Source organism: Thermochaetoides thermophila (assembly GCF_000221225.1).
Source record: "Thermochaetoides thermophila DSM 1495 unplaced genomic scaffold scf7180000011818, whole genome shotgun sequence".
NCBI classification, from domain to species: domain Eukaryota; kingdom Fungi; phylum Ascomycota; class Sordariomycetes; order Sordariales; family Chaetomiaceae; genus Thermochaetoides; species Thermochaetoides thermophila.
In genome coordinates, this window is record NW_006383034.1 from 274,791 (window position 1) to 301,599 (window position 26,809).

General features: G+C 55.2%; 7 protein-coding genes across 7 annotated transcripts; 1 reads left to right on the plus strand and 6 right to left on the minus strand.

The window, feature by feature from the left end:
* Positions 1 to 2,004: 2,004 nt before the first annotated feature.
* On the minus strand, positions 2,005 to 8,397 carry CTHT_0041070 (uncharacterized protein; the record flags this gene model as incomplete). The annotated part of the gene is made up of 3 exons (XM_006694450.1): positions 2,005 to 2,687; positions 2,752 to 8,043; positions 8,115 to 8,397. The coding sequence occupies 3 exons, from the start codon at positions 8,395 to 8,397 to the stop codon at positions 2,005 to 2,007; spliced, it is 6,258 nt and encodes a 2,085-aa protein (XP_006694513.1).
* An 880-nt stretch (positions 8,398 to 9,277) lies between these two features.
* Positions 9,278 to 11,134, minus strand: CTHT_0041080 (uncharacterized protein; the record flags this gene model as incomplete). The annotated part of the gene is made up of 7 exons (XM_006694451.1): positions 9,278 to 10,078; positions 10,140 to 10,295; positions 10,357 to 10,439; positions 10,503 to 10,725; positions 10,786 to 10,792; positions 10,872 to 11,008; positions 11,066 to 11,134. 7 exons carry the CDS (start codon positions 11,132 to 11,134, stop codon positions 9,278 to 9,280), a joined length of 1,476 nt encoding a protein of 491 aa, XP_006694514.1.
* A 1,528-nt stretch (positions 11,135 to 12,662) lies between these two features.
* Positions 12,663 to 15,480, minus strand: CTHT_0041090 (uncharacterized protein; the record flags this gene model as incomplete). The annotated part of the gene is made up of 8 exons (XM_006694452.1): positions 12,663 to 13,077; positions 13,156 to 13,325; positions 14,063 to 14,275; positions 14,343 to 14,376; positions 14,439 to 14,528; positions 14,580 to 15,023; positions 15,077 to 15,287; positions 15,435 to 15,480. The coding sequence occupies 8 exons, from the start codon at positions 15,478 to 15,480 to the stop codon at positions 12,663 to 12,665; spliced, it is 1,623 nt and encodes a 540-aa protein (XP_006694515.1).
* A 1,117-nt stretch (positions 15,481 to 16,597) lies between these two features.
* Positions 16,598 to 17,800, minus strand: CTHT_0041100 (uncharacterized protein; the record flags this gene model as incomplete). Its single annotated transcript, XM_006694453.1, has 1 exon — positions 16,598 to 17,800. One exon carries the CDS (start codon positions 17,798 to 17,800, stop codon positions 16,598 to 16,600), a length of 1,203 nt encoding a protein of 400 aa, XP_006694516.1.
* An 873-nt stretch (positions 17,801 to 18,673) lies between these two features.
* On the plus strand, positions 18,674 to 19,922 carry CTHT_0041110 (uncharacterized protein; the record flags this gene model as incomplete). The annotated part of the gene is made up of 4 exons (XM_006694454.1): positions 18,674 to 18,757; positions 18,846 to 18,893; positions 18,954 to 19,069; positions 19,172 to 19,922. The coding sequence occupies 4 exons, from the start codon at positions 18,674 to 18,676 to the stop codon at positions 19,920 to 19,922; spliced, it is 999 nt and encodes a 332-aa protein (XP_006694517.1).
* Positions 19,923 to 19,935: 13 nt separating this feature from the next.
* On the minus strand, positions 19,936 to 21,960 carry CTHT_0041120 (uncharacterized protein; the record flags this gene model as incomplete). Its single annotated transcript, XM_006694455.1, has 4 exons — positions 19,936 to 19,947; positions 20,195 to 20,532; positions 20,621 to 21,455; positions 21,622 to 21,960. 4 exons carry the CDS (start codon positions 21,958 to 21,960, stop codon positions 19,936 to 19,938), a joined length of 1,524 nt encoding a protein of 507 aa, XP_006694518.1.
* Positions 21,961 to 23,314: 1,354 nt separating this feature from the next.
* Positions 23,315 to 26,030, minus strand: CTHT_0041130 (uncharacterized protein; the record flags this gene model as incomplete). The annotated part of the gene is made up of 3 exons (XM_006694456.1): positions 23,315 to 24,822; positions 24,898 to 25,534; positions 25,614 to 26,030. 3 exons carry the CDS (start codon positions 26,028 to 26,030, stop codon positions 23,315 to 23,317), a joined length of 2,562 nt encoding a protein of 853 aa, XP_006694519.1.
* Positions 26,031 to 26,809: the final 779 nt, after the last annotated feature.

Below are 26,809 nucleotides of genomic sequence, written 5' to 3' on the forward strand. Positions count from 1 at the left end.
AGTTACCTTTCTTAAGGCTCTCTCCAACTGGCTGAGCCAGTAGTCCAGCCCGGATATGGCATCTGGGCACCTGGGTTACACAACGTATCTGCCCTGCTTGGGGCCGTGTTCATTTTGGATGTCCTCAACTTTGGCAAAGCCACGGCGTTTCACCAAGTTATCATCCTCCTCGGCTGGTTTGGCCCGTTTGGACATACGAAATACCGCTGTTAGAACGTGTTGAAGGACAGAGCGCCCCGGATACCCAGAGTCTAGTAGCTCTTTATCATGCGTTCTCATCCCTCATTTCCTAAGGCCTGTCAAGCCACATGCCAGGCTCAGTTTATTGTTGCTGACAAAGTCAAACCAGCTTTGATACGGCTTAGCTACAGTTGTTCGATGACTTTAAACAGTGAAGTATCCAGATCTTTGGGTTGCCTACGCTTATGAACATTCCAGGCTGGTGCCCGTTACGGAGTCAGAAGAACGACCCGGCGTACCGGAACATGGCATCCACAGTCAGAACCCAATTAGAGCCCCCCCGTGAAACAAGCGCCCACCGCTTTCCGCTTTTGGGATCGTTAGCCGGATGAGCCCCGATGGCGTGCATGTTCTTTTTTATGTCCCTGTGACAAAACTGGCCAAGTGTCTGGTGTGCCAAGTGCGGCTGGCAGGCTTGTGTGACTCCAGGCTTGTTGTGATGGCAGGGACGGCTTTGTTCGGTTTGATTGCCAATTCGGACCGCAAACCCATTTCAGGTTGTCAACATAGATTGGTAGTAGAACGAGTGAGAGAGAGCAGAGCGGGGAAGATGATCATCAGAAAGAATCAAGCAGCAGCAGCAGCAGCAGCAGCAGCAGCATCCGCTGACTCGACGATCAGAGGATTTTGTGTTGTTATGCTAATGTGAACCTTGATGCACCTACATCAGGCATCACAATCAAAATCGCTTTGTCACTTCCAGCCATGTGGATGGAGATAGAGGCGCGTGATGTAACCCATCGTCCAGCCCAGTTGGCCATAATATCAAGCCGACTTTTCTGTGTCCTCGCTCTATTCAAGAATGTACCCCCAATTTTTTTGGGGGCCACTAGCTACTGCTCTGCTCGGTTCTTTGAGACACTGTCAAAGCGCTGTGTAGCGTTTCTTAGGAAAGAAGGCGGTCTGCAACGGCGGCTGAATTGGATGGATCAACACCCCTTTTGTGGTGAATAGTAGGAAGATATATAGGTAGGTAGTATAACAGATTAGACATGTCATGATAAACATCACCGCCGCATAGCAGCGTCATGTGTTGACCGAGGGACACACGTTGAGAGGGGGGAAGACGGTCGTTTGCCCAAACAACGTTGTCCTGTGTGGGCTCGCTTGTCGTCAAAGTTGCAGTACACATACACGCGGGTGAACTACGGATTTCGAAGGACATATGAGGATCATCCAAATCCTACCTGTGGCTGAGCAGCGAAGAACACAAGTTCCTGCGTGCCATTATGGTTGCCCTTAGACCCAATGGCCGTTGATTTGGTCGAGAAGCTCAATACCGAGCTACGTATGTAGATCCTTCTCATACCTTGCTCGAGTCACATAAACCTTACGGGCATTCATCAAGGCTCACCGGAGGAGAACCGTAACGCCATCATAACATCAAGTACTGCTACGCCAGGACATCAAGACATTAACAAGAACTCAAGGCATGTATAATATGCAATTCCACACATCATTGTATTGTACAGAACAAAGGAAACAGACATAGCTGGTAGTTCAATCAAGAGACTGCCCGTATGTGTAGTAGTAGTAGTAGTAGTAGTATCAGCGTTGCTCATTTTGTCTTCGCCGCCACACATGCCGCAATGTTTTCCCTTCCAGAAGAATCCCCATCTCCCCGAGTGATGATTAAGGATCAATCTCAATGATATCCCAGGGTAACTCCAAAATTATTGTTTCCTCCCTTCCAGAGCAGCAAGCCAAAACAAGCAACCATCCATGCATCCAACGACATTCACGCATCCATCATTTTAATTCACTTTACTGGTTCCCACCGCCACCGCCTCCTCCGCCGCGAGCCCTCTTTCCGCCCCTCTCGCCCTGGGGCTGTCCGCCTTCCCCATCTCTCTGTCTCTTGTTTCCCGCATTCCCGGCACCAGCACTGCCGCCAGCTCCTCCAGCAGCAGCAGCAGCAGCAGCAGTAGCAGTAGCACCCCCAGGGGTGAACTCGCCAGCATTGGGGTTCAATCCGCCCGCGGCGCCGCCAGCGCCCCGACCAGCCCCAACAAATCCGCCGCCACGGCCGCCACGTGCACCGCGCGGGCCGGCCTGATAGAGACCGCGCGCGGTACGAGCACCACCAGGACCGCCTCTACCAGCTGGGACAGGAATGCCCATCCTCTGTGGTTGATTCTGACCACCAGCTTGTTGCTGGCCTTGTTGTTGTTGCTGTTGACCTTGTTGTTGTTGTTGTTGTTGTTGTTGTTGTTGTTGACCTTTCTGCTGCTGCTGTTGCTGCTGTGGTTGTTGAGGTTGCTGAGGCTGGGTCTGTTGCGGCTGTTGCCCAGCCTGAGGAGGAGCGGGGATGTTACTTGTAGGAGCTGGGGCACCGAATGGGTTCAAAGGAGCAGTGAAGGGGTTCACTGCAGGCTTGGGTATTGCACTAGGAGGAGCAGCTGTAGTGGTCTTTGCCTCTTGCTTAGTCTCTTCCTTAGGCGGCGCTGCTATAACACTGTTGTTAGTAATGACGTTCCACTCTTGATATAGGACGGTGAACTGTAGACGTACCTGAAGGAGCCTGAGCAGGAGCCGCAGGGGCTGCGGTAGCCGGAGCAACAGGCTGAGCAGGAGTAGGAGCTGGCGATGGAGCTGCCGAGGCAGGGGCCGGGGCTGGGGCCTGGGCAGGAGCCGGAGGTTTCGCGTCCTTAGCGATATTCCAGACCTCGACGACGGGCTTCTGCGGTGTTTCCTTGGCCGCCGTCTCGACAATTGCCAGCTTGGCCTGGGCCGTCTTGTGCTGCCTGTCGAGCATGTTGATCCGGAGAGCAGACTTCTTCTCGGTCAAGGCCGTGGCCTGCTCCTTAGCATTGGTGATCTTTTGCTCATATTCAGCCTTGAGAGCAGCCTCTATCTCCTCTTTGATCTTCTTCGTCTCGGCAGCCACCATCCGCTTCACGTTGCTCTTCACAATGGCCGAGATAGTCGGATTCTTGGCAACAGCCTCCCGAATTTGGGCGTCGGTCATGTTGGTGATATCGGGCACTGGAGTTCCAGGAGCAGCATTGGCCTCGGTCTTGACAGGAGTAGCAGGGACACCATTCTGAGGGCCTGCCGTCTGCTGCTCAGCCTTGATGATGGCCAGCTCCTGCTGAAGCTTGAGGTCAAACTCAGCTTGCAGCTTGGCCTTCTCCTCCTGAATTTGTTTCTCCATAGCCTCCTTAGACTCCTGGAGTTTCTTGTTGAGCGCCGTCTTCATCTTATCAGAGCGCTGCTTGACGATGTTGTCAGCTTGCTCCTCAAGCTCCTTGGCCCTCTTCTCGAACTCTGCAGCCTTGGCCTCGGCCGCAGCGATCTTCTCTTCAAGAGCCTTGCGCTCTTCATCCGACAGGCCTGCAGATGGCTGAGCAGACACGCTAGTCTCAGCCGTGGCCACATCGCCGCCGCTGGTCGCAGCCAAGGCCCGGTCTCGTTCAGCAATAGCAGCAGCAAGCTCCTGCTTGAGCTGCTCGACTTGGGCCTCTGCGGCCGCTTTCTGGGCAGATACAGATTCGAGCTGCTGCTTGACGGCCTGCAGCTGCTGTGTGAGTTCGTTGATCTGGTCTGATGGCGCGGCAGAGACTGGTGCTGCCGCGGGTTGTTCAGTCGATGAAGCAGCAAGCTGCTGCTGAAGACTTGTGTTCTTCTCCGTCGCAGTCGCTAGCTGTTGCTTGGTCGTCTCGAGCTCCTTCTCCAAAGCCGCCAGTTGTTCCTTAACACCATCGAGAGTAGCTTGCAGAGTGTTCTTCTCATTCGTGGCCTCGTCGCGCTGGGTCTTCATATTCCTAAACCGGGCCTTGAAGTCCTCCGCAAGCTTCTCCCTAGTGGCCTTCCACTCATTGGTCTTTGTCTCCAGGGCATTCTCTGCCTCCTTAACCTTCTGCTGGAGGGCCTGTTCGGACTGCTTGAGCACATCCCGTTCGCCCTCCAAGGCCGCGATCATGGCCTTGAGCTGTTCGACCTCCTGAGGATCGGCCTGGCCATACTTGCTGAGGATCGTCTCAATCCGCTTCTGCAAGCCGTCGCGAGCCTCCTGCAACTGCCGAATCTCCTCCTCCTTGAAGCCCTTATCCAGCTCCAGCTCGGCAATGCGGGCCTCGAGAGGCTGGATCTTGGCCTCAAGTTCCGTGATCCTGGCGGCCTTCTGCTCAAGCAGGGCCTGGGCCCGCTGGTTCTCGTTCCGGAGAGTGACATTGCTCTCGCGGATGAGGTTAAGCTCATTCAGTTTCTCCATGAGCTCCTTGTGCGTGAGCGAAGTCCTCGTGCTGTCGGCTTGCGAAGCACGCTCCTGCTCGAGTTTGAGGCGAGTCTCATCCAACTGCGACTGTGTGTACTCGAGCTGTTGCTGAAGCCTCTTGGCCTCCTGAACCTTGATATCGTACTGCACCTCCAGGATCTCCTTTTCGCGGCGCAGATAGCTGTTGAGCTCGCGCAGGCCTTCGGTCGCCATGTCAGCAATCGCGGGCGCCGCGGCCTCACCAGACACGTCGCCCTGAGTACGCTTTTGTTGCAAGGCTGTGATCTGAGCAGTCACGGCGTCGAGCTGCTGGTGAAGCAGCTTGTTTTGGGCTGCCATATCGTCGCGACGAGCCTTGATTTCGGCAATCTCTTGCTCGAGCCGTTGCCTACGCTCCTCCCAGGACTGCTCGCTCTGGGCAAGCGAAATCTTGGCCGAATCGGCCTCGGCCCTCCAGGCGGCAGCCTGGGTCTTGAGCTCGTTGTGCTCAGCACGAAGCTGCTGCAGTAACTTGGCGGCTTCGGCATGCTTGACGAGCTCCTGTTCGTAATCCTGCTGAGCCTTCGTAGCGATCTCGGCCTGAGCGCGGAGATCCTGTTGATGGAAGCGCGCGGCCTCCTTGTACCGTTCCTCCTCGTCCTTGAGACGAGCGATCTCGGCATTGAGCATCCGCTCCTTCTCCTCGAACTTCCGGGCGACATCGCTCTGCGAATCCCGAAGCATGTTAAGTTCGTTGTTCGTGTTGCTGAGCTCGGCGGTAAGGGCCTCAACACGCTGCTGCAATTCGTTGATGGTGTTGGCCTTGGACGCCAAGGCGGCGTCCATTTCTTGACGGTACTGCTCGTGGGACTCGTTGAGGCTCGAAAGCTCCTCCTCCATGTCCTTGCTGAGCTGTTTGAACTGCTCAGCCTGCTGCTTGGCATGTTCGAGCTGGACAGTAAGAAGATCCAGGTTGTTCTTGAGCTCCTGGACCTCGCCCTCCAACTCTTCGATGCGCGCCTGAGCTTCTTCGCTGGGCTGCTCGGCAGCTGCAGGGGCCCGCGGTGTCGGCAGAGGACGCAGTCGCTCGGCACGTTCCTGGGCATTCCGCACCTCGATCTCCAGCTCGCTAACACGGGCTTGCAGATGGTCACGGGTGGTCTTGACCTGGATGTTTTCCTCCTTAACTTGACTGATCATGGACGTAAGCTCGTCGATACGCTTCTGGAATTGCTGAGCGTCGAACTCCTTCCGGAGCTGCACCTTCTTGCTCTCCTCGATCTCCTCCGATAGCTTGCGCTTGGTCGTCGAGAGCTCAGCCTCGAGAGAGTCGATCTGGGCTTGTAGTCGGCGCTTCGTTTCGGCTTCGCTCAGTTCGCGCTCGTTCAACAGCGACTGCTGGCTTGCCAGCAGGCCGTTGAGGCGAGTCTTCTCCTGGGCGAGACTCTCGTTATCCTGGGTAAGGCGTTCCTGGATAGTCCTCCACAAGGCCTTCTCTGCCTTGAGGTTGGCGTTCTCGCTCCGCAAGCTCTCAACTAGGCCACGAGCCTCAACCAGATCCTCGGCCACTTGCTGAGTGCGAATATCCTGCTTAGCAGCAGCCTCGGACAAAGACTGGTTCCTCTTCTGCAGCTCCTGGTTTTCAGACTGGAGGGCCTTGAAGTTGGACTCCAGCATGTTGTAGCGTTCGGTGGCCAGAGTGAGCTGGCTGGAAAGTTTCGTCACCTCGCTCTGGAGGGAGCCTTTTTCGCCGGACAGCTTGTCAATTTGTTCGCGCATCGCGTTCCTGTCCGTGACCTGGTCATTGCGGTATGCATCGAACTGTGCCTGCAGCTCCCGGAGGGCCGCGGCAAGCTGGGCTTCGTTGGCATGAGGCTGCTCGACGCTAGGGAGAACCTCGCGCTGCTCGCCATCGGCCTGGGTGCCAAGAACCTTCTGGATCTCTGCAGGTGTCGCCCGTTGCTGAAGCATGCGACGGAACATATCGCGCTCCGTCATATGACTCTTCATCCGGATAGTGATGGAACGAACCTCGTCCTGGAGGGCAGCCACCGTAGCGCGGAGCTGCTGAACCTCCTCATGCTCCTGGGCTGCCTGACGTTGGGCAGCCAGAGCCTCCTCGTTCTCCATCTTGGTCGCCAACTCCCGGGTGAGCTTCAGGAGCTCCTCGTTCTTCTGCTGGAGCTCGTAAATGTCCTTGAAAACGGTGAACCTCTCGGTGATGAAACGGTGAGTGTCCGATAGATCCTCAAGGGCACCCTCCGAAATCTCGCCGCGCTGGAGACGCTCGAACTGAGCGATCTCCTCCTCCGTAAGCTGATCCATGCCCTTCTCCTTAGCATGAGCATTGAAGATGAGCACATGGATCTGTGTGCTAAGATCACGCAGCTGCGCCCGCAAGATCTTGACCTCGGCTTGGGCCTGAGAAGCAGCAGCCTCGGCCTTGCGAGCAGCCTTGACAGCAGCGTCGCGTTCTTCGTACGACTGCTGCATGATCTCGGACATTTGGATGACCTCGTTCCTCAAGCGCTCCGACTCGGCGTTGAGCTCATCGATTTCAGGCAGCTTGGCCTCCAGCATGCTGACGGCGTCATCAAGATCCTCCTGAAGCTTCTGGCTGCGTCGCTGTTCGCTGGCCAACTGCGCCTTCACCTTCAGAAGCTCCTCCAGTGTCTCCGTAGCGCGCTGAGTAGCCTTTCCACGGAGAGAAGCCGGTGTACCAAAGGGCGACGACGGGCGAGCCAGAAGAGAGCCATTAGCTCTCGGTGTCTGAGGAACAGAGCCCGGAACTCCATCGTGTGATTCGACCAAAGTCCTGAGGCGATCGACCTCAGATTGAAGATCCTGGACTTGCTGCTCGCTCTGCGAAAGGTCCTCCTTGGCTTGTTCAAGCTCGCGGCGGACCCGTCTTATCTCCTCAGCGCTATCGTCCTTCACCTTCTCCAACCGGAGCTCGACTTCCTTCAAGCGGTTACGGTGAGTCTGGGCCTGCTGGTCCTTCAGCTCAACAAGGCGTTTTGATGATTCCAGCTCCTGGCGGAAACTCTCTTCGGCACGGGCAGCAGACTCTTGGAGTTGCTGCACTTTTGTAAGGGCCTCCTCCGCCTTGGACTGAGCCTCTTGCAGCCTCTTTCGAAGTTGTTGTTCGGTCTTCTGCAGAGACTGGATCGTGGAGAGGGCATCCTCTTTCTCGCGCTGCAGCTGCGCAATCTGGGCACCCTTCTCCTTGCGAATCTTCAGGTTCTCAGCGGCCTTGGTCTTCAACTCGTTATCGTACCAGTCATTGTTCTTTTTGGCGAGTTCGAGTTCCTGCTTCAAAGACTCCTCCCGATACTTGGCCGAGTTCGCGGCGGTTTGGGCAGTCTGAACGGCTTGGTTAAGGTTGTTGATCTCCTGGTTGAGCTTCAGAATTTTCTGATGCTGCTTCTGAAGTTCCTCGGAAAGGGCAGCGTTGGCGCTTGCCTTGGAGTCTACGATGGCCAAGGTTTCGCGGTTCGAAGTTTCGAGAGAAGCAATACGCGCCCGAAGGGTCTCGATCTCCGAGAGCGATGCGGAACCCGAGGACTTGAGGGTCTGAAGTTCATTTTCGAGTGTTCGCCGGGCGGATTCTGATAACGGCGACAGGTCAGACAACTGTACTCTCAACCGAGAAACCAATCGCTAAGGAGAAAGAGCCTACCTTCGCTCTGCAATTTCTGGCGAAGCTCCTCCACTTCTTTCAGCGCCTTGTCCGACGTGGCCTTGAACTGCTCGCAGCGGGACTCGGCGCCCCGAATTGCGCCCTCCAGCTCGACATTGAGATGAAACTTGTCCTGCTCGAGCTCGCGGATCTTTGAGAGGACTGCTGCGAGCACAGACTTGACGAGGTCGGCGGTCGGCGCTGATACGACCGTTTCGAGGTCGACTTGCGAGATATTGGCCTGCGCTGACAGGTAGCCAAGGTCGACCTCGGCTGCCGCCATTTTGAACGCGTTTACCTTCGTCGACGTTGCTCAGCGCATGAATGGGAAATTAGGAAACGGGGTTGATCGTTCAAATCGAAAAAAAAATAATGGGTGTCGCTGAAAGAAAATCTCACGCGCAATAGTCAGGGATATGGAGAAATCAACGCGACCTAGCCTGGGCGAAATGGGGTCGCGTGTAGATTGGTGTTGAGTTTCTTTAGATTTCTGGAAGAAAAAAAAAGGTTGGAAAGATGAAGTCTAGGGTCGAGAAGTGAAGCCTTCTCCTTCCTCACCACTGTCACTGTTTTCGGCAGGATGCAAGCAAGCCAAAGCAGGCGCCGGGCGGAAAGGAGTTGTCCTACGCGCCCCTGCCACCAGTCAGCAGCCGGGAAAGCTCCAAGTGGGTCCAAACCTACACAGCGTGGCCAGCGACAAACCTGCAGCTTGGAGCATTGACACGTGTGGTCTGTGCGCTTCGCTGATAGTAGCCGTAATTTTACACGCGTCAACAGTGTAAATTACACCGTTAGTTACGGATTAACGGTTTGGACAATGAGGCTTTTTGTAATTGTTGCCTTTGTTCAATGGCTGCTGGTGTTAAGCGCATGCGGCAAGCCCGTCCTAACTGTAGTTACATATCAGACGTGGTTTTATGGACAACGGACAGAAAAGCCGAGTTATCCGTGCGACACATGAGTCAAATCATGTCAATTGCGCTATAATCATATACGGTTGTGTTTTTTTACGTTAACTCTACGAGGTATGCAATGAATATCATTGTAGGTCTGCCCCTCTCCGGACCTCCCACGCTGCTGAACTTGCCTCAACCCCATCCCCCCCCCCCCCCCGCCCCTTTGACCAAAATACCCTTACTCAACGAGAGTCGCTCTACCGTTCATCAACTCGGACGGACCCCATCCCTCCCAGCGTTCATCTCGTAGTACATCGGCATTGGACCAGACTGCCAACCCTGCTGCGGTGCACCAGGTTGATACCCTGGATGTAGCGAAGCAGGTACCGGCGACATCTGCGGAGCGTAGTACCCCCCATCTAACTCAGGCCTGTTAGGATGAGGGCTACCCTGCCCATATAACTCTGCAACACTGGGGTGTGGTGAGGACGAGGGCACCGGTGTCTCGCCCTGCAGCTCAGCGACTCCATACGGAGAGTGGGGAGGAGGGGGGGTTATGCCCGCGCCGAGATGGTGAGAAGAAACAGGAGACCCGTTGTTGTCCATGCGCGACGAAACGTTGGGGCTGAGGGGACTGGGCGTCGGGCTCGGGGGTGGCTTGAGAGCCGTGATGGGGACGGAATCGGCCGGCAGCTCGTACTTCCCACCCACAGGGTCGAAGGACTGGTTATTGTCGAGGAGTGGCTGCTTTGCTCCGGCGCCCTTGCGCTTCTTGCGGATGAACCAAAAAGCGAAGATGCCAACGGCAATGGCGACGAGCACACCGGCGAAAGCGCCAACAATCGTGCCGATACCGACCTTGCTGGAAGATGAGTTGTCGCCACTGTTGTTAGACTGTCCGCCATCTTCACTCTTGTCCTCGTCGTTGGAACCACTAGAACCAGAACCGCCAGTCTGCTTGGGCCCCGAGTTACGGCTGCCAGACGTTGGCAGATTATCTTGGGCGACAGACACTTTGACATCAGGTGTCACCTTTGCTTCGACGGCGCTGCAGAAGTAATCGTACACCTATGGAACCGTTCAGCATTTCTTCTTCGGCGGTCTAAGCCTCTGCGCAATCTCAACTCACCTCTACGGCAGATGCGACGTCCTCTAGCGCGGTCGAGGAGCAGCTGTACTTGACCGACGCGGTAATAGTACTCAAAACTTCTGAAGGCATGCCACTCTTGAAACAAAGGCATGATGCGAGGAACTGAGGCCCCGACGGACAATACTCGTATGTTTGCTTCAACCGTTGTCAGCATCTTCTAGGAGAGCTCGGGGTGTGACAGATTAGAGGAACTAACATGAAGTGCCCCCCAGCGCAGACCGTATTGCGCACAGGGAGCCAGGGAGCTGTACTGGGGCAAGTCGGTGATCCAATAAGTCACTGGAGGTTTTGTCAGTCTTTTTAACCGTCTCAGCGCCCTAGGGCATATCCTCAAGTCCTTACCATCACCTGGGGGAAGCGGCGGCTCGGGAAAACTGGTGGTGCCATCAACCATAGCGCAGTATGCAGCGAACATCTGCTGCGCAGAAGTGACATCATCCATATGCTTATTGCAGGAAACCTTTGCTGTCGAGGCGACCTTCTGCGTGATACTATGGGAGAGGTCGTTCTTCTTGCACACACAGCTCGCAAGTTCCGCGGGCTCGGCTCCGCAATGCTCCCGGCTCTGGGGGCCACCAGTCAGCTAGGCTGAAGTTCATGTGTAAGTTTTGGTGTTGTTGCTTACAAAATATCTGGTTGCATTGTTAGCATAAAGGATCTGATGTTTCCAAGAGAGACGAGGGCAGTAGGCATATGTGAAGCCAAACTTACGCTACTGCCTGCTTCAGAGCGGTTCCCGCACATGGCGCGAGATAATTAAACTCTGGTCTGTCTGTGATATACTCCGAGATAGGAGGAAGAGGGGGGAAGGTATATGTGCTGTCGGGATTACAATAGGCGCTGAGAACCTAGGAGAAGGCATTAGTCCCTCTATTCGTGTGACTATTCTCTTCCTTTTAACTCACCGTTGCCGCCGATGTTTGGTCATCCGTCGCAGCCGAACCACAGGAGCGACTGATAGAGGACGAGACCATCCTCGTTATCGATGCATAATTGTCGTTCTTAGTGCAGACGCATGACTGCAGCTGCGTCGCGTCCTCAGGACATGAATCTTGCGTTTGTCTTTGGACATGGTATGAAACGGCAGATTGGGCGCAGGGAGCCTAAACCGACCATGGTTGCGCGCGCAGTCAGTCCCTTTGTGGGTTCAAGACAGTTGTGAGTTGGAGTGGTAAGTTCTGCTTGGCCCACCAGTGAACTGAACAACGGATGATCAGTAATGTAATCAACTGCCGCAATGCCTGGCAATTTGGCGGCCAGGAAGACTGCGGCTGGTGATATTATCCTCCGCATTTCGCGCCAAACGAGGGACGGAGGTAGGCAAAATAGGGGCCGTAGAATCGGTCACACTCTGAGGGAGTCAAAGCATTAGGTTGGAGCTCGCGGTGTAAGCAGACGAGAGGACGGGACGGGGCAGCAAGTTCGTCCCGGAGAGAGAAACAACTTGAAGTATAGAAAGAAGTTGAACCGCAAGATATGCGCAAAACAAAAAAAAAAAGAAAAAGGAGAGGAAATCTCAGTCCGAGGAAGAGCCAGTCGAACCACCTGCACTTCCCTCCTAACTAGCTAGGCAGACACCCTCCCGCCAACCAGAAAGGTCTCAGCAGGCCTGTCACTTCGCTCTCCCCCGGGAAACCCAAAGCGGAAGCGGTGCCATGATAATGAGGAGCCCCAAGACGTCTAAAACACGCGAACGGCCGCTCCCGGGTGACTTTTGCCCTGCCCTACGGGTCTTGGCTCGACCTACTCTCGCTTCTGAGCGGAAGAATCCGTGATGTTCTGGGGGCTGCGGTGCATATGTGGGCTCTCAGCCTCTGTGGACAGTGAGATGTCCGACGGCTGGTGATTGGGCAATGATGGTATGTTATTCTCATTCATTGGCTGAGGCTCAACCACTCGCGCTGGATAAAATACATAAGCTTGTTCCTGCGACACTCTATCAAGCAGGGGTTCTTGAGGGGCGTCTGATCGCATGCCAAAGCTGCCAAACCATGGATGAAACTTTGGGCGGGAAGCTTGTGCAACGGTGTGTTTTCGGTTACCAGGAAGGTGGTTCGCAGGGTGTCATTAGGCAAGCGCTGAAGGATGTATTTATTTCGAGACTTCAGCTTGTTTATTGAGATAGTTCTAAGTTGAGATTGTCCTTGCGTCAAAGAGCAACGCCCTGGGTCTTGGTTCCTGAGACCATGACAACCCTCAATTTAGCAAATGCCATCGCCCCAAAACGTTCGGCGCAGAGGGAAGACAAAATCGCCATTTGATTGGTCAAGGGCTCCGCAGAAGTTGGCAGGCTGCGTCGTCCCATGTCTTCGGTCTTGGACAGAACGTGAGACGGCTGATAAAAGTACCAGGTGTTGTTCGGGTCTTGAATGTGTATCACAAAAAGTGTAAATAGTATGCATACTGCAAGTATCGGTTGAACCCGAAGGTCCCCTCAAACATGAAGTAAGCAAGACCGCCAAACTCCTGAACCTATATTTCACAACGCTTTTGGCCCATCCATCAACCACTGGCTTGCACATTCGAGGCCGCACTCTGTGCCTGTTGGTGCGCCTGAGCCTGAGCAAACATCCTAAATCTCGCGACATCCAGCGGTAGACGTTCGCCCATCCAAATGGCGCGGCTAGTATGGTTTTTGAGCTCGCGCTCCGCAATCGAGATATCTTCTTCAGTTGTGTTGGGATGAACTAGGACAGACAGTGGCCCACGCCAAATGGCCAACCAAGGGATGAAGGCGCCGAACTGGGCGGGAGTGAACAAGTTCACTTCGAACATGGCGACGGGATGGGGGCCGATGGGCCGGTCCCAGAAGGTGTAGATGCGCAGCTCGGGAAACTCGCGACGGATGCGTTCCCAGAGTTCACGGGCGTACTTGGTCTGTTCGGGGTTGTTTTGAAAGTAATAGACGTGCACGTCGCTCATCTGGAGTTAGCTGTTGGAGTCTGGGTGAAGGGTGAGAGTGAGAGGGGGCCGTTAAGCCCCCGACTCTGCTTACAATCCGCCCCGGCGGCCGTTGTCCAGGGGATCGATGAATCTTTCATAAGCCGGGCTCAACGCGCCGGTTTGTGGGTTTTTGAGGCTCTTGCCGTCCTCATTCTTCTCGTCGGGGAGCGGCGGGGCCGACTCATATCCGGCTAGGGGAGACGGCCAGTTGAACTCGAGCGACTGAAGTGACATAGGGAGAAAGGAAAGGCGACAAAAACAGTGTTCAGATCTTGAGCAAAACTGGCAGAATATTGCACTTCAAGTTCGCTACAAGTTTTGTTTGTTTCTTTTTCTCTACCTTTATAAGAGCATTCTCCTGGGAGCAATTACCTACCATGTCCCAGAGAAACTCGGTGTTTATCAGCAAACTCGAGGTCCACAGCTGCGCTGACCGGGCTGCTGGTGGTGGGGTTGGCAATTGGATGAGGGCGCCGGCCCCGCGTTGGAGTGGGCAATGACGTGATTCGAGCCAGTATTGAGGATCGTCTCACCGTGCACCACTGCATCGTTATTGACCATTCGGTGTGTGCTTGCATGTGGCACAGTCATCTGCGATGGAACAGGGGCTCGTCGACACTCGGGTGGCTCACGAGATGCATACGGAGTGACGGTGGGCATGGATTTTCTCCGTGAAACATCCCTCCTTTCCTTCCTCCCTCCCCCCCCCCCCGGCCCGGAAACAGGAGCAAAGCCGGCCCCGCATCGGCACTACGGGGCAGATCGGGTCCGAGCGGTAACGGTACGACTCGGACATAACGCCGATGCCATACTGAGGGAAGCGAACTTTGTAGATGGTCTTCATTATCAATGATGTGGTTGTCCAACTACAGCTCAACAACCAATGATCCATCGTCTTTTCTTTGTTTGGGCAGCCGATATCGAGGGCTGTTGTATGAAAAGTGAAGAGTCCCGGTAACGATGGCTTGATAAGCCTGGATGAGTCTCTTCAACTCTCCCTCGATGGCTTCTCCATGGTCTTGGACGGCCTTTCTCTGAAGGGCGGCGCTATTCGCGTCAAAACGCTGGATGCACTTTTGCATCTCTCGGATGGCATGAGCCACAGCTCCTCGAAGGTCCAAGTTGTGGGCACTCATTGTGGCCGTCACCATGTTTGTGACAGTTTCATCTTTCTATCATTGGAGGGAGGTAGAGGGTCAGTTGAGCCCAATCCGACGGCGATACGCTGACGAGACTTACGAGTTCCTTCTTGAGGGAGAAGAGGTCGTTCACACTGAGCGATGCTTGTTTAGTTTGGGACTCTTTAAGACCTGATGATGGATCAAGAGCACTCACATCATGCCTATCTTGGCCACGTCCAAGGCCATGTTGTCCAATTCACTCGACTCCAGAACATCCTGTGGTACAGATATCCGGTTGAGAAGCCTATAACTGTCAGCCTTTCGTCGCTGCATAGAAATCGAAAAAGTTGCTCACCTGCTGAGCTCCAACAGCGGCTTTACCGATACCGTTTTCAATCTCACCGAGTAGAATTCATCCAAGCTCTGCGCCTGCCCAGACATCTTGCACCTATACTCTGCCATGACACCTTCCATAAACTCCGCTAAATGCTCGAATAGCCTCCTTCTCTCCTTCACATCCTCAACATACCGACGAAGCCGGACCGCGACGTCTCTGAAGCTGTCACATATCTTTGTCGGCGCTGCCGGCTCTTCTATTCCATGATCACCTTCATCAAGCCATAAGTGATGTCTCACAAACCGCAGCGATGCCCAGCAATACTCTTCTGCCGCCAGCGCAACATTGTCAGCATCACCAGCGGCAGGTCCGAGCCGATCGATGGCATCATCCCATAAGATGAGCCAGATAGAGTACAAAGCTGCTGTTTCTAGCGCATCATATGTGACATCAGGGAACCATCTATTAATAAGTCAGTCTCGGCGTGTATTGCACTTGGAAAGGGGCCCCCATACGCAGCAGCACATAACCCCGGCTCTGCCCTTTTGGCCTCAGCTAATGCCTTCTCATTGCCCACGATCAACCCCTCAAGCTGGGCATCCACCACAATTTTGACCCGCATGTATTCCCGGTTGACACCTCTCTTCCAGGTTTCAAACAGGGGCCATAAATCTGGGATGCGAAACTGCTGGCCGCGAAGCCGTGGTGCTAGGTCGCTGCCGAGGACTGAAGGCGATGAGGGTGAGACTGTGCTAGCAGTCGAAAAGGCATGTTTTCGCGAAATCACCGGTTGTGATGCCCTTGAGAAGATAGGAGTCGCATGGTGGCTAAGCGGAGTCCTGAAATATTGCCGTTGAAGACCCTCAATCGTACGTCTCATCGCCCAACAGTCTGCGCCTGCGACTCTTGTTTTTTCCATTGTTGTTCGTCCTGCACGGAGATTCAAGTTGTTATGTCGTGAAAAAATATGTCGAGACCGTAACACTGTCTTTTCCATTGCCGGAAATTGTATCTCGGACTGTCCGAATGAGTAAGATGCTATCATCAATGCCTCATCGGTTGTGAGTTCAGGGGTTGTTTTACAGAAGCCGACAGCTAGTTGAAGGAAAGTTACGCAATAGTGCATACCCGAGGCTTCAACTGATGCATAAGACTTCCTGGTTCCCCTGGCGAGCGTGATGATAGTCCAAACCCAACACCATAGGGCTGACTACGACAGATCACTGACAGGACGAAACGCTGCTGTAGCAGGCTTTTTCAATGTAATCCCATTTAAATAACTATACTTAAGCTGCCCCCAATGCCGTGATATTCTCCTGACCATACTGCAGACTCAGCCATCCAAGCCCATTCAACCGTCCCAGAGCAAAACAGCCAACAAAGAGCGCGGTGCAACCGTCATGCCCATGCCAAATGCCATAACCATGCCAATGCCCATGCAATTTGCCCAACATGTCATGCTCAAAAAAAAAAAGGAAATCGGAGCGGGGATAGGTGAAAAAGAAGAGGGCGGTCATCGTCGGTCAGAGAAAGTCAGCGAAGTAGGGGGGTAAGTAAAAAAAAAAAAAAATAAAGCGTGGGAAAGAAAACAAGATAGAGTAAAGACCCGGCCCGCGGTACTTTCCATCCCCCACCCCAGAAACGCCGCAGCCAACCCAAGGGTATGCGCTAAGTACACAAAGACTTGTATGATTTAGGCCCTCTTTTATACATCCCTTTAAAGGTCTCATGATCCCGTCGGCAAACTTAGAATGCGATGCCCCAACCAAAACCTGCTGCTGCACTAACACCTTGGTCAACAAGTCCCAGGCTATTTTAGTATAGACAACAAGGGAAGAGCCAATAAGAGGCGCGATTTGTTAAGAGGGCACAACAACTGCTTTTTTTTTTCGGTCCTCAGTGAACATGAGACGAAAGGGTGGAGGGTACATGCGAGAGCAAAGTTAAAAAAAAACAATTCGGATGAAGCAATTGTACAAGCAGAATTGGAAAAAAAGTGCCAGACATCGAACCGCCTTTCAAGTAGTAAGAACCGATCAAGCCTGAGGACGAGCCGCACCGTTGGCGCCGCTGGTACCCTCGCGGTACTCCTCGGGTTCGTTCTCCTCGTAAGGGTACTCGTTGTTGACAGTCTCGCCAGTAGCGGTCTCGACAAAGTTGTCGCCCTGGACAACAACTTCGTGGGCGGCAATGCGGCGCATGAGCTCGAAGAACTTGGACTTCTTGAACTTCTCGGATTGGTTACCGGCGACAGACGCCACGATCTCGTTGGCGGCGCGAGCCAACTCCTCGTCGTTGCGGCGCTTCTCTTCCTGCTCGCGAGCCAGCTCCTCCAGGTTGTGATCGATGACCTCCATCTCGTCGGCGGTAGGGGGGCCTGTCTTGGCGCCGCTGCGAGCCTGCTCGGCGCGGGGACCATGCTCGGCCATCCACTGGTCCTGGGCCTCGATAAACTCGGCATTAGCAATCTTCTGTTTCTCCTCGGCCAGGGCCTTGGCGAGCTCGTCGTCCTCCTTGGCAACTTGCTCATACTCCTCGAAGGCGCGGGCGAAAGCATCGTCGTTCATAAGTGCTGCCTCAATCGGATCCTGGACAGCCGGAGCCTGCTGTTGGAAAGCGAAATCGGGGGCAGGAGAGAACATAGGCATGCCGAAAGGCGTAGCCATGGTAGGAGGCATAGCCATAGTCTGGGCAAGGGGAGCTGCGGTAGCAGGGGCCGGCATAGCAGTGCTCGGGCCTGCAACGGTGGGAGCAGAGAGGTTCATATTGTGGAACTGGCCGACCCAGTCCTGGTGCGAAGCGCCGCCGGTAGCGGGCTGAGAAAGCCGGGCAGCGGGGGTGCTGGGACCATGGTGAGCGATGCCAGCAGGACCGACAGGCCGAACAGAAGCCGTGTGATGAAGCGCATTCATATCCATGGCGGGAAGCATAGCGGGCTCCATGGGAGCGATCCCCTGCTGGAAGTTGGCAAAGGCCGCGTCAGAGCCATGGGAGATGGGGCCCTGCGAACGGAAAGTCTGGAAAACAAACAGCAGAAGAAGAGTCAGCAATCCATGGCCTCCAGACCGGACGAGGTCGGGCGAGCGAGCGGACGGGTGAGTATGCGAAGCGCGACTTACAGAGCCAGGACCAGCCTGGGCGCCATTGACGAGACGGTCTTGATGAAGCGTGCGATCGCGATCGACGTGTGCCAGAAGGTTCTTTGCGCCGTTGGACGGGCCACACATGCTGTCTGCCATCTTGATGAGTCTTTGGCGATGAGCTCGGGTGAAAGCTGGAGAGCGGGAAGATGCGACGGATACTGAGTGGTCTAGCAGGTGCGGGAGCTTGCCGATGGCGATGATCGCAACGAGAGAGCGAGGTTGAGAGGTAGGATAGTGTTCGAGAATCGCTTGTTGCGCGGAATTATGGAAAATGCGGGCGTGGTGGAAAAGCCGAGGTCCTCCAGGGCGAACCGAGCTGGAGGATTCTATACTGGTCGGTTGTGTGGAAGGAAGAGGACAGGGGCGTCGAACTCAAGAGGCATTATTTATAGAGGGAACAATAGAAAAGGTGATACTATTCAGGCCATTCGCATTTGGCTTTGTCTGGTTCATGGGTGTGTGGGAGCAGGAGTGGGAGTGGTGCGGGTGCAAGCTCTGCCGCGGGGATGAGATGATGACGGTGGTGATGGTCGTGTCCTATGGTGGGTCTTGCGCCGGCCGACGACTGCTGCAACAGCCGTAGCAAGCCCGTGACTGCGGGGCCAGGACGACAGTAGGAGAGGCCCAGAGAGTGTAATTTTTTTGGGAGATGACAGCATTGTGCGGGGCTCTCCTCGCGTTCTCGGTGTGGCCTTGGTCAGCTAGGTGTGCACGGGGGCTCACCTTGGGCTTCAGGCCAGCTGGACGCCCAAGTACTGGCAGGGGTCGCCACTACACACACGCACCCCCCCTGGCACGGCAGCGACCTATCGCGGTGCACCGCCATTGACAACAGCTTTCAAGATCCCAACTTTCCTATTGAAGGAACTCAACAATAGTTAAACCTGCGCTTTACATTGTTCAAATTGCATCCGCGCTCTCCTTCCCAAAGCAGTCCCGCAGTCCTCCTTCTTTCTTAAATTCGCAATAATGGTGCGTAAAACCACCCAAACTACCTGCCCGGTTTCGGTCCTAGGCTGCTCTATTGTCTGCTGGGCTGCCCGCATGTCGCCTGTCGCCATGCGGCCAGCTCGGCGACTCTACAGACCTTCGCGGCCCGCCCTTAGCCCATAGCTGATTACTGACAGTGATGTCGCAACAGGCCTCCGGAGCGCAGGTCATTACCAACTCGGGCCATGATGACATGATTGTATGGGATGCCCTCTATATACCAAACAGATCGATTGTTCTCTGGCTGACCCCTCTCTAGCATGATGCAGTCCTCGATTACTACGGCCGGAGGTTAGCAACTTGTTCGTCCGACCGGACCATCAAGATCTTCGAGATCGACGGCGACTCGCAACGGCTTACCGAGACGCTGAAGGGGTATGCGACGCTTCCGTTTTCCATCCCGCCCAATCCCCCACAATAGCCACATAAGACTTGGGGCTCAATGCTGAGACAAGACTGCGTTACTGCGTAATTTAGGCACGATGGGGCAGTTTGGTGCGTATCGTGGGCGCATCCCAAGTATGGCAACATCCTGGCGAGCGCCGGCTACGATGGCAAGGTATTCATCTGGCGCGAGTTGAATGGCGCGTGGTCGCGCATCTATGACTTCGCCCTGCACAAGGCTAGTGTCAATGTGGTGTCGTGGGCTCCCCACGAGGCCGGTTGCCTGCTGGCCTGCGCTTCGTCCGACGGCAGTGTTAGCGTGCTCGAGTTCAAGGACAACAGCACTTGGGACTACGTCATCTTCCCTGCCCACGGCCTGGGCGTTAATTCGGTCTCGTGGGCGCCCGCCACCAGCCCGGGCAGCATCGTCAGCAGCAAGCCGGGCCCCAAGGCGACAGGCAACCGCCGGTTCGTGACGGGCGGCTCCGACAACACTCTCAAGATCTGGGCCTACGACCCGGCTACCAACACCTACAAGATGGAGCGCGAGCCGCTGACTGGCCACACTGACTGGGTGCGTGATGTTGCTTGGAGCCCGACGGTGCTGCAGAAGAGTTACATTGCGAGCGCCTCGCAGGACGGCACGGTTCGCATTTGGACCAGCGACCCGGCCAACCCTCTGGCTTGGAATTGCAAGGTCCTCCACTTCGACTCAGCCCTCTGGCGTGTCAGCTGGTCGCTCAGCGGCAACGTGCTGGCTGTCAGCGGGAGCGACAACAAGGTCACTCTCTGGAAGGAGAATCTCAAGGGCGAGTGGGAGTGCGTCAAGACGATCGAGGAGTGATGGAGCGCAATGATCATGGTGGGGCCTGAGTTGCTGTTAAGGGTTACAGTCTTATCTAATACATATCCCATTTGGTCTCTACCGTGTGTGTCTCTGTGGTGTGTACAGAACAAGCATGCTACAAAAGAAACAGACTTAAAAGAACCCCTTTCGCCCTCTATAATGAAATGGATGCCGTGAATGCTTCAAGTTCCTCATCATACAACGGCCACCCCCGTCCATATTAAAATGCTTCCGGCAGTAAGAGCAAATGCCAACGCCAATCTACCCACATATTCCCTCCCTGCACTGCTGTTAGGGCCCCCACCTGTGCCTAAAAACCCATCTCCTCCTTTCCCGCTCTGTCCATTCTCCGACTTATCTTCCATGATAACCCAGATCTCGCCTGTATCGTCGCTCGAAACGAATAATCTTTCACCAGTGCTGTCAAACGCCAATCCCACGGGTCGGAAACATCTGGTCAGACCACACTTGGTAACATCGGCGGCTGTCATAATGTCCACGAGGCTATCGACGCTGTCGGCTGCCGGGATGGGCTGGCCCGTTTTGGCTGAGAAGTTGACGTAGGAAAGCTTGTACCCAACCGGGACATCGCGGTTCCAGCTACCGTCTGTCGAGGGTGTTAGTTGTCATCCGAAAGGGATACTTTGCCGTCCAGAGCAGGGACGGAAGATAGTGACGGCAAGAGAAACACTTACGGAAGGAGATGAAAACCCGCGATCCGTTATTCTTGGGATCGAACTTAATATCCAGAGGGGCCATATGAGCCTGGAAGGTCAACCGGGGAGAAATAAACTCATCCGCGCACTTCTGATCGCCCGTTTTGCTGTCCGGGTTGGACATGAACTGATCACCGACCTTCAACTCGCCCAGTTCCGGGAAGTCGGTCGTGTTCCACAGCGCGTAGCAGAATGGATAGCCATAGTTCCGATTTTTCGACTCCAATGCCTCGTCGGCTTTTTCCGAGAAAATGCTCTCAACCGTCCCGTGGTAGTTGAGCTCCTCGCCAGGATTGTCTTGATGGACGTCCTGCCCAGCCCGTGCCATGTCGTCGGCGCTGTTCTCCACGCTCCAGATGGATCCTGTAGCAGGGTGCTCGCCCATACCGACCGAGTTGCGCAGGCCCCAACCAACCAACCTGCCTCCGGACGCATAGTCGACAGGCGTCGTGGCCTGATACAGCTCAGCCACGTCAAAAGCGCGGATCTGCGAGATGCCCGAGGTCGCGTCTCCGGCGAGAGTGTCGACGTTTGCGGAGCTGCCGCGCGAGACGAGCAAGTATGTACGGGGCGGCATTTCCTCACCATCATCTCCTGGGTTGCTGGGCGGTGGCTGATTGCGAGTGAGAAGCAAACTGCGCGTGACGTGTCCCGCGCTGGTCATATTGCGAATGAGGACGCGCATGCTGTCCTTGGTGATGCGGCCGCGCTCTGAGTCGTATAACCATGCGTGCACAGCTTCGCTGGTCGAGACGAGTAACATGCGCCCGTCGGCCGAGATCTCGATACCATGGTTGTAGCCGAATTGGTCTTGCTGGAGAAAGAGAGCGCCGCCGGAAGAAAAGGGGGGGGGGCGTGTGTGTGAGTTAATGTAATCTTTGGGAAAAAAAAAAAGAAAAAAGAAAGAAAGAAACTACGACAGAGACACAGACAGAAGCGGTGAAAGAAAAACTTAGGAAACGGCTTTGGCTATAACTTACCCCTTGGCTGTCGGAGAGGATGGTCTCGCTCGTCGACATCCAGATGCAGGTGTCTCCGTGGTCGACCAAGTCGAGGCGCGTGACGCCGACGCCCTGCTGCACGACCAAAAGCCTGCCTTTTCTGTCAAAAATGATGCCCCGGGGTTTCGTCAAGCCCTTCGCGACAAGTGCGGCTTTCCAGCCCGGCGCCACAACGGGCGATGTGTAGGATGGCGTCAAGACGGTTTCGCATGCTGTTGTTGTTTGAGCAGCAGCGACGGCGGACACCCAGAGCGCCAGGCCTGAGACAGTGGTGAGAGCCCTCATGAGGTTGCCGACGAAGGCAGAAGTGAGGCTCATGAGACTGGATGGTCGTCCGGAGATGAAGTCCGACTGGGCGTTTGATGTCGGGATACTGCAGATGATGGCGCGCTCGCAAATTTGAGGCAGCCGATCATCATGATCGGGGAAAACGGCGACGAAATCGGGCACTGAGTCCGTCAATCGGGAGTTCTAGAGGCCGAATCTTAGGAAAGAAAGTGCCGGCCTGTCGCAGCCGTTGGGGACCAGGAAAGCAGGTTTCTACCTTGCTGGATCGGTCGGTCGGGCGGTCGGCCAGGTAGGGATCTCAGCGGGTGCCAGGTTTGCTGCTTTGATGTGTGCGAGCTGACCGCAGCAACCGCTAGAATACGAAAAAAAAAACCAATCAGTTGGAGTCACAGCGCGAGCTTGTGGCGCCTAGGGGGCAATGGCCCCTCGGCCCTGATTTTTTTGGGGGGGGGGGCCTTTGGGCCTTGGGGCCAAGAGTAGCGGATCAAGCTAAAATAATGAAGCAAGAAAATGAGCGGACTCGGCGGGCTAGCTGTATTGGATCCAATTGGTTGAGCAGCGGACAATGGAAACGCTTGGGCTTGGGTTCGGTCTTGGTTGCGGGATTAGAGTATCAGGCGCAATGCGGTGACATCCGTACACTAAGCCAATGATGGACGCCAGTGACGCAATGGTGCAGTGGAAGTCCCCTAGCAGCAATGCGTAGAATGCATGGCATCCACATCCATGGATGCGGGAAGCCCGGAATGCTCGAGAATGAAACTGTGCACGAGGCATCATTAGGCATCGCAAGGCGCAGTGTATTAAAGTACTAAGTAAAATGCATCCACGAGAGAATGAATCGAGAAAAAGGCAAACCCGCCAGCATCGCAGCAGCATCGCGGCATCGCAAGACTCGGACATATACGGATAAAACAACAGCGACCAAGGTCATGTCCCCAATTCCCCGATTTCCCCGTGTCCCTGTGCCCCCATCTTGTCCCCCTTTCTTTCTTTTGATGATGAACGAAAGCAAGACGTCGTCCTTTCACCCAATCATTCATCCATACACATCCATCCCCCCCATCGCGTCACCTTACCAACCCAATCATCTACCAAAACACATGATCAGACCATACACCGTGAGAACACACACATACACCCACACACCTACACCCACCCACCCACACACACACACACACACAACAACAACAACAACAACAACAACAACAACAACAACAAAAAAAAAAAGAAACCCAACACAGACCAGCGCAACAGTGCATTTTGCCCTCTGTACGCTCTCTTATGTCCCAGGGCCTTTGTTCCAGTTCGTGAAACACCAACAGCATGAAACAGCATGGCGCTTATCCAACCCAACCATTCGTCATCATCCTTCATTCACCCTTCACAGCCTCAGTTCCTTCACGATCTGCCCTGCCATCGTCTTGTACTGCCACGTATCACCGCCAACCCGCTTAAACTGCACGCCATGCAAGCTGACAATGGGCACCTTGACAATGACGATTTCAAACTTGATCTCACCGTCAGCGACCCGTTCCCGATCCCTCGACGCGTCATGCTGCGACGAGAACTGGAATGAGTTCCGCCGCTCGCCAACGTCCCGGTCGCCGGGCACGATGACGCTTGGCCGGTAAGTGCAGCTGAAGCCGCCCCTAATCTCGGTGAACTCGACGGCAAGCATCCTAAGCACGCGCTTGATGTCAGCGCGGATCTGCGGCAGCGGCTTGGTCGACGTGGTCGACACGCTGAAGATGCCCTTGAGATAGACCGGCCTGACCAAGTCCGGGTCTTCCGAAGAGCTGCCCAGCCGGTCGTGCGAGCCACCGCTCGTCTCGCCGGCGTCAACACCAGCATTGACCAGCTCGGCATCCGTCTCCTCGCGGACAGAGGGCGGCTGATGCATGGGTGACTGGGGATTTTGCGCCTGTTGCTCGCGTGCCTCGGCCTCCCTGCGAGCCCGACGCGCCTGGATACTTTCCCTACGCGCATGACCAAGGGACTTGGCACGCATCGAAACAGACTTTTGAATGAGGGTGCCCGACCGGCCCTCCGGGTTGCCGGGTTCTCGCCTCCTATCGCGAGTGCTGAGCCTGCGAAGGAGTGACACGGGACCATTGCCACCGCCACCACTCGTCTTCTTAGTCTGCGGGATCATTTCCGGTGTGAGAAGGCTGTTGTTGACTGCCTCCCGGACTTGGTCCTCACTATGAGACCTTGCCCGGTGCCGCGTCCTGCCATCACTGCCTTCAGTGTGTGCTGGCTGCGGAGGAGCAATCTCGGCCATGGAGTGCTTCTCCTTGGGCCGCACGACAGGAGATGGAGGGACATGAGCATGGCTTTGGTGCGGAGATGCTGGAACCTGCTGCACAGCAGGAGGCGCCGATAGCTGCTGGGCCTGGGCCTGCCGTTCGCGTTCCAGTTTCTCCTTCACGAGGTAATAAATGGAGATCAAGGGGTCATAGGCGTTGAGGATATCCTCTCCAAGAGCAAGACCCTCTGAGCTTGTGGTTGTCAGAGTCTCCTTGCTGGTGATGGAATTTCTCCTCTTGTAAAAATCGAAGCCGAAGCCACGGCGCTTCTCTGCATCCTTAGTCACGGACTGTGCCTGCTCTCTCTCCTTCTCCCAGCGACGAGCGGCTGCCTGATACTTCGGCGACAGGATTAAGTTGGTCAACTGCTCGCGAATTTGCTCTGGAGGGCCAAACTTAAAGCCAGTCATGTGTCTGATGACTTCATCGTCAAGAGGGAGCTTCAGAGGCTCGCGGTAAGGCATGTAGTTCTCGGGTGGGCCGTTGTAGCCTTTAACCATCCACGGATGATTCATGACCTCATGCATGGTCGCGCGTTGCTTCGGGTCCGTCACCAGCATTCGGGAGATCAGATGCTTGCACTCTGTGCACACAAAGTTAGTGGGGGAAGGGGGGAAGGGGGGGAAGTTCCAGAGTCCTAGTCCGACAGGAAACTTACCGCTCGACAGCCAATTGGGATAGTCGACATGGCCCTTCTTGATCTTCTGGTGAAGCGCCGGCATGTACTGATCATCAAACGGAACTTTACCGCAGACCAAGACGAACAAGACGACGCCAAAGCTCCAAATATCAACTTCAGGCCCTGTGTACGGCCTTGCCTGGAGCAGCTCAGGAGCAGCAAAATAGAGACTACCACAATACGTCTTCAGCTTCCTGTTCTCGTCCGGCGAGAACAGATTGCTCAGGCCAAAGTCGATGATCTTGATATCCCCGGTCTTGCTGATGAGGATGTTTTCGATCTTGAGGTCACGGTGAACAATGCTGTTGCGGTGGCAGTAGTCAACGGCGCTGGCAATCTGCCGGGCAAACTTGCGGGCCTGTTTCTCCTTAAGCTTCCCGTGCGAGATGATGTAGTCCAGCATTTGCCCGCCGTTGACATATTCAAAGAGCATATACCAGTGCCATCTTGTGCGCAGGTTATCGCGCAACGCACAAATGTACTGGTGATGCAGCAAGCTCACAATGGCCGCCTCGCGCGCATTGCGGTCCTCCCTGGCAGCATCGGCCTTCTCCCGCTCCTCCTTGCTTGTACGTCCATCGTCAGGGGAGACTCTCTCGATGATCTTGCAAGCAACCTGCAGCGAAGAAAAATGACCGCGTTAGAAACCAGATCGAGACAATAAGACAGCCAAGGGAAGGCGATCAGAAACTTACCAGTTCGCCAGTACCCTCCTTCTTGGCAAGCTTGACCTTGCCCATGCTTCCCTGGCCAATGGTTTTGATGAAGGCATAGTTTCCAGATGGAGCAGGAATGACGGTACGGTATCTATGCTTGCTGGTGCGCTGAATACCGGGATCGTCGGCTTGATTGTATGTATGCGTAGCCGAAGAAGGGGGAGCAGGCGGCGGCATGTCTGACTCCTGGGGGTGCCGAGGTGACGGCGCGGCCGTGCTCGTGGATCTCTGACTGGGGCGGCGGTGTGGACGTGAAGATTCGGCTCTTGTGGATGATTCGGATCGCGGGAGGGGCTCGGGTCGCGAGGATGTAGGAGGTCGCCGAGGAGTGCGGACGGATTGCGAGCGGATGGGCAACTCAGCCCTATCGACGCCGGCCGGAGGAGCGCTCGCCATGGCGGATGGAGGAGGAGGTGAAGGAGGTCGCAACGGGCCCAAGCACGGACTGTGGAATGCTTGTTACGGCAAACCAGTCGCTGGGCGCTGTGTTACAGTGTAAATCGCTGGGCTTAACGAACGCGAAACACTGGTGCTCAACCGATTGTTCGCGGCGATAGGCCGGGGCACTCAATGGCAATCGAACGGAAGGGGTCTCACGGCTGCAGAGGTAAGCAAAGGGACGCGTAGCGCCAAGCACCCGAGGAGTTGTGGCAACAGGGTGCACAAATAGGCGGTCGCGGTTTGGTGCCAGCTGAATGACAGCACAACAGAGCAAAGTTGGTTGGTAATGATATGATGGTTCTGTGACGATTGCAGTCAATCCGAGTAAGGCAGCCCTTGGAGATACCGAAGACAGGTCGGCGGTAAGTTGTTGAGTCGGTAAGGTAGGTGACCGGGAGCGGTGGGTTGGCGACTGAAGACAGCGGGCGGGCGGATATGGAAATTGGGGGGGGGGGGTAAGAAGAGAAGAGGGGGAGCCAGATGGCAGCGTAAAAGACGGAGGACCGCTTGGAAGCAAAATTGTCTAGTCGATTCGATGGATCGATGATGGATGGCAGTTTGTGCACGTCCAGGACGTCTAAGGGAACCGACGGCGACTGTCTGCCGGGCACACTGCGGACTTGAGTTCTCGCTGCTGGAGGACTGCCGCTGCTACCGTCAGATTGCAAACCCGGAGCCTGCAAACGAAAAGCTGCAAGTGCTGGTGATGCCCGAAAGATCGGCAGGGCTCCGTT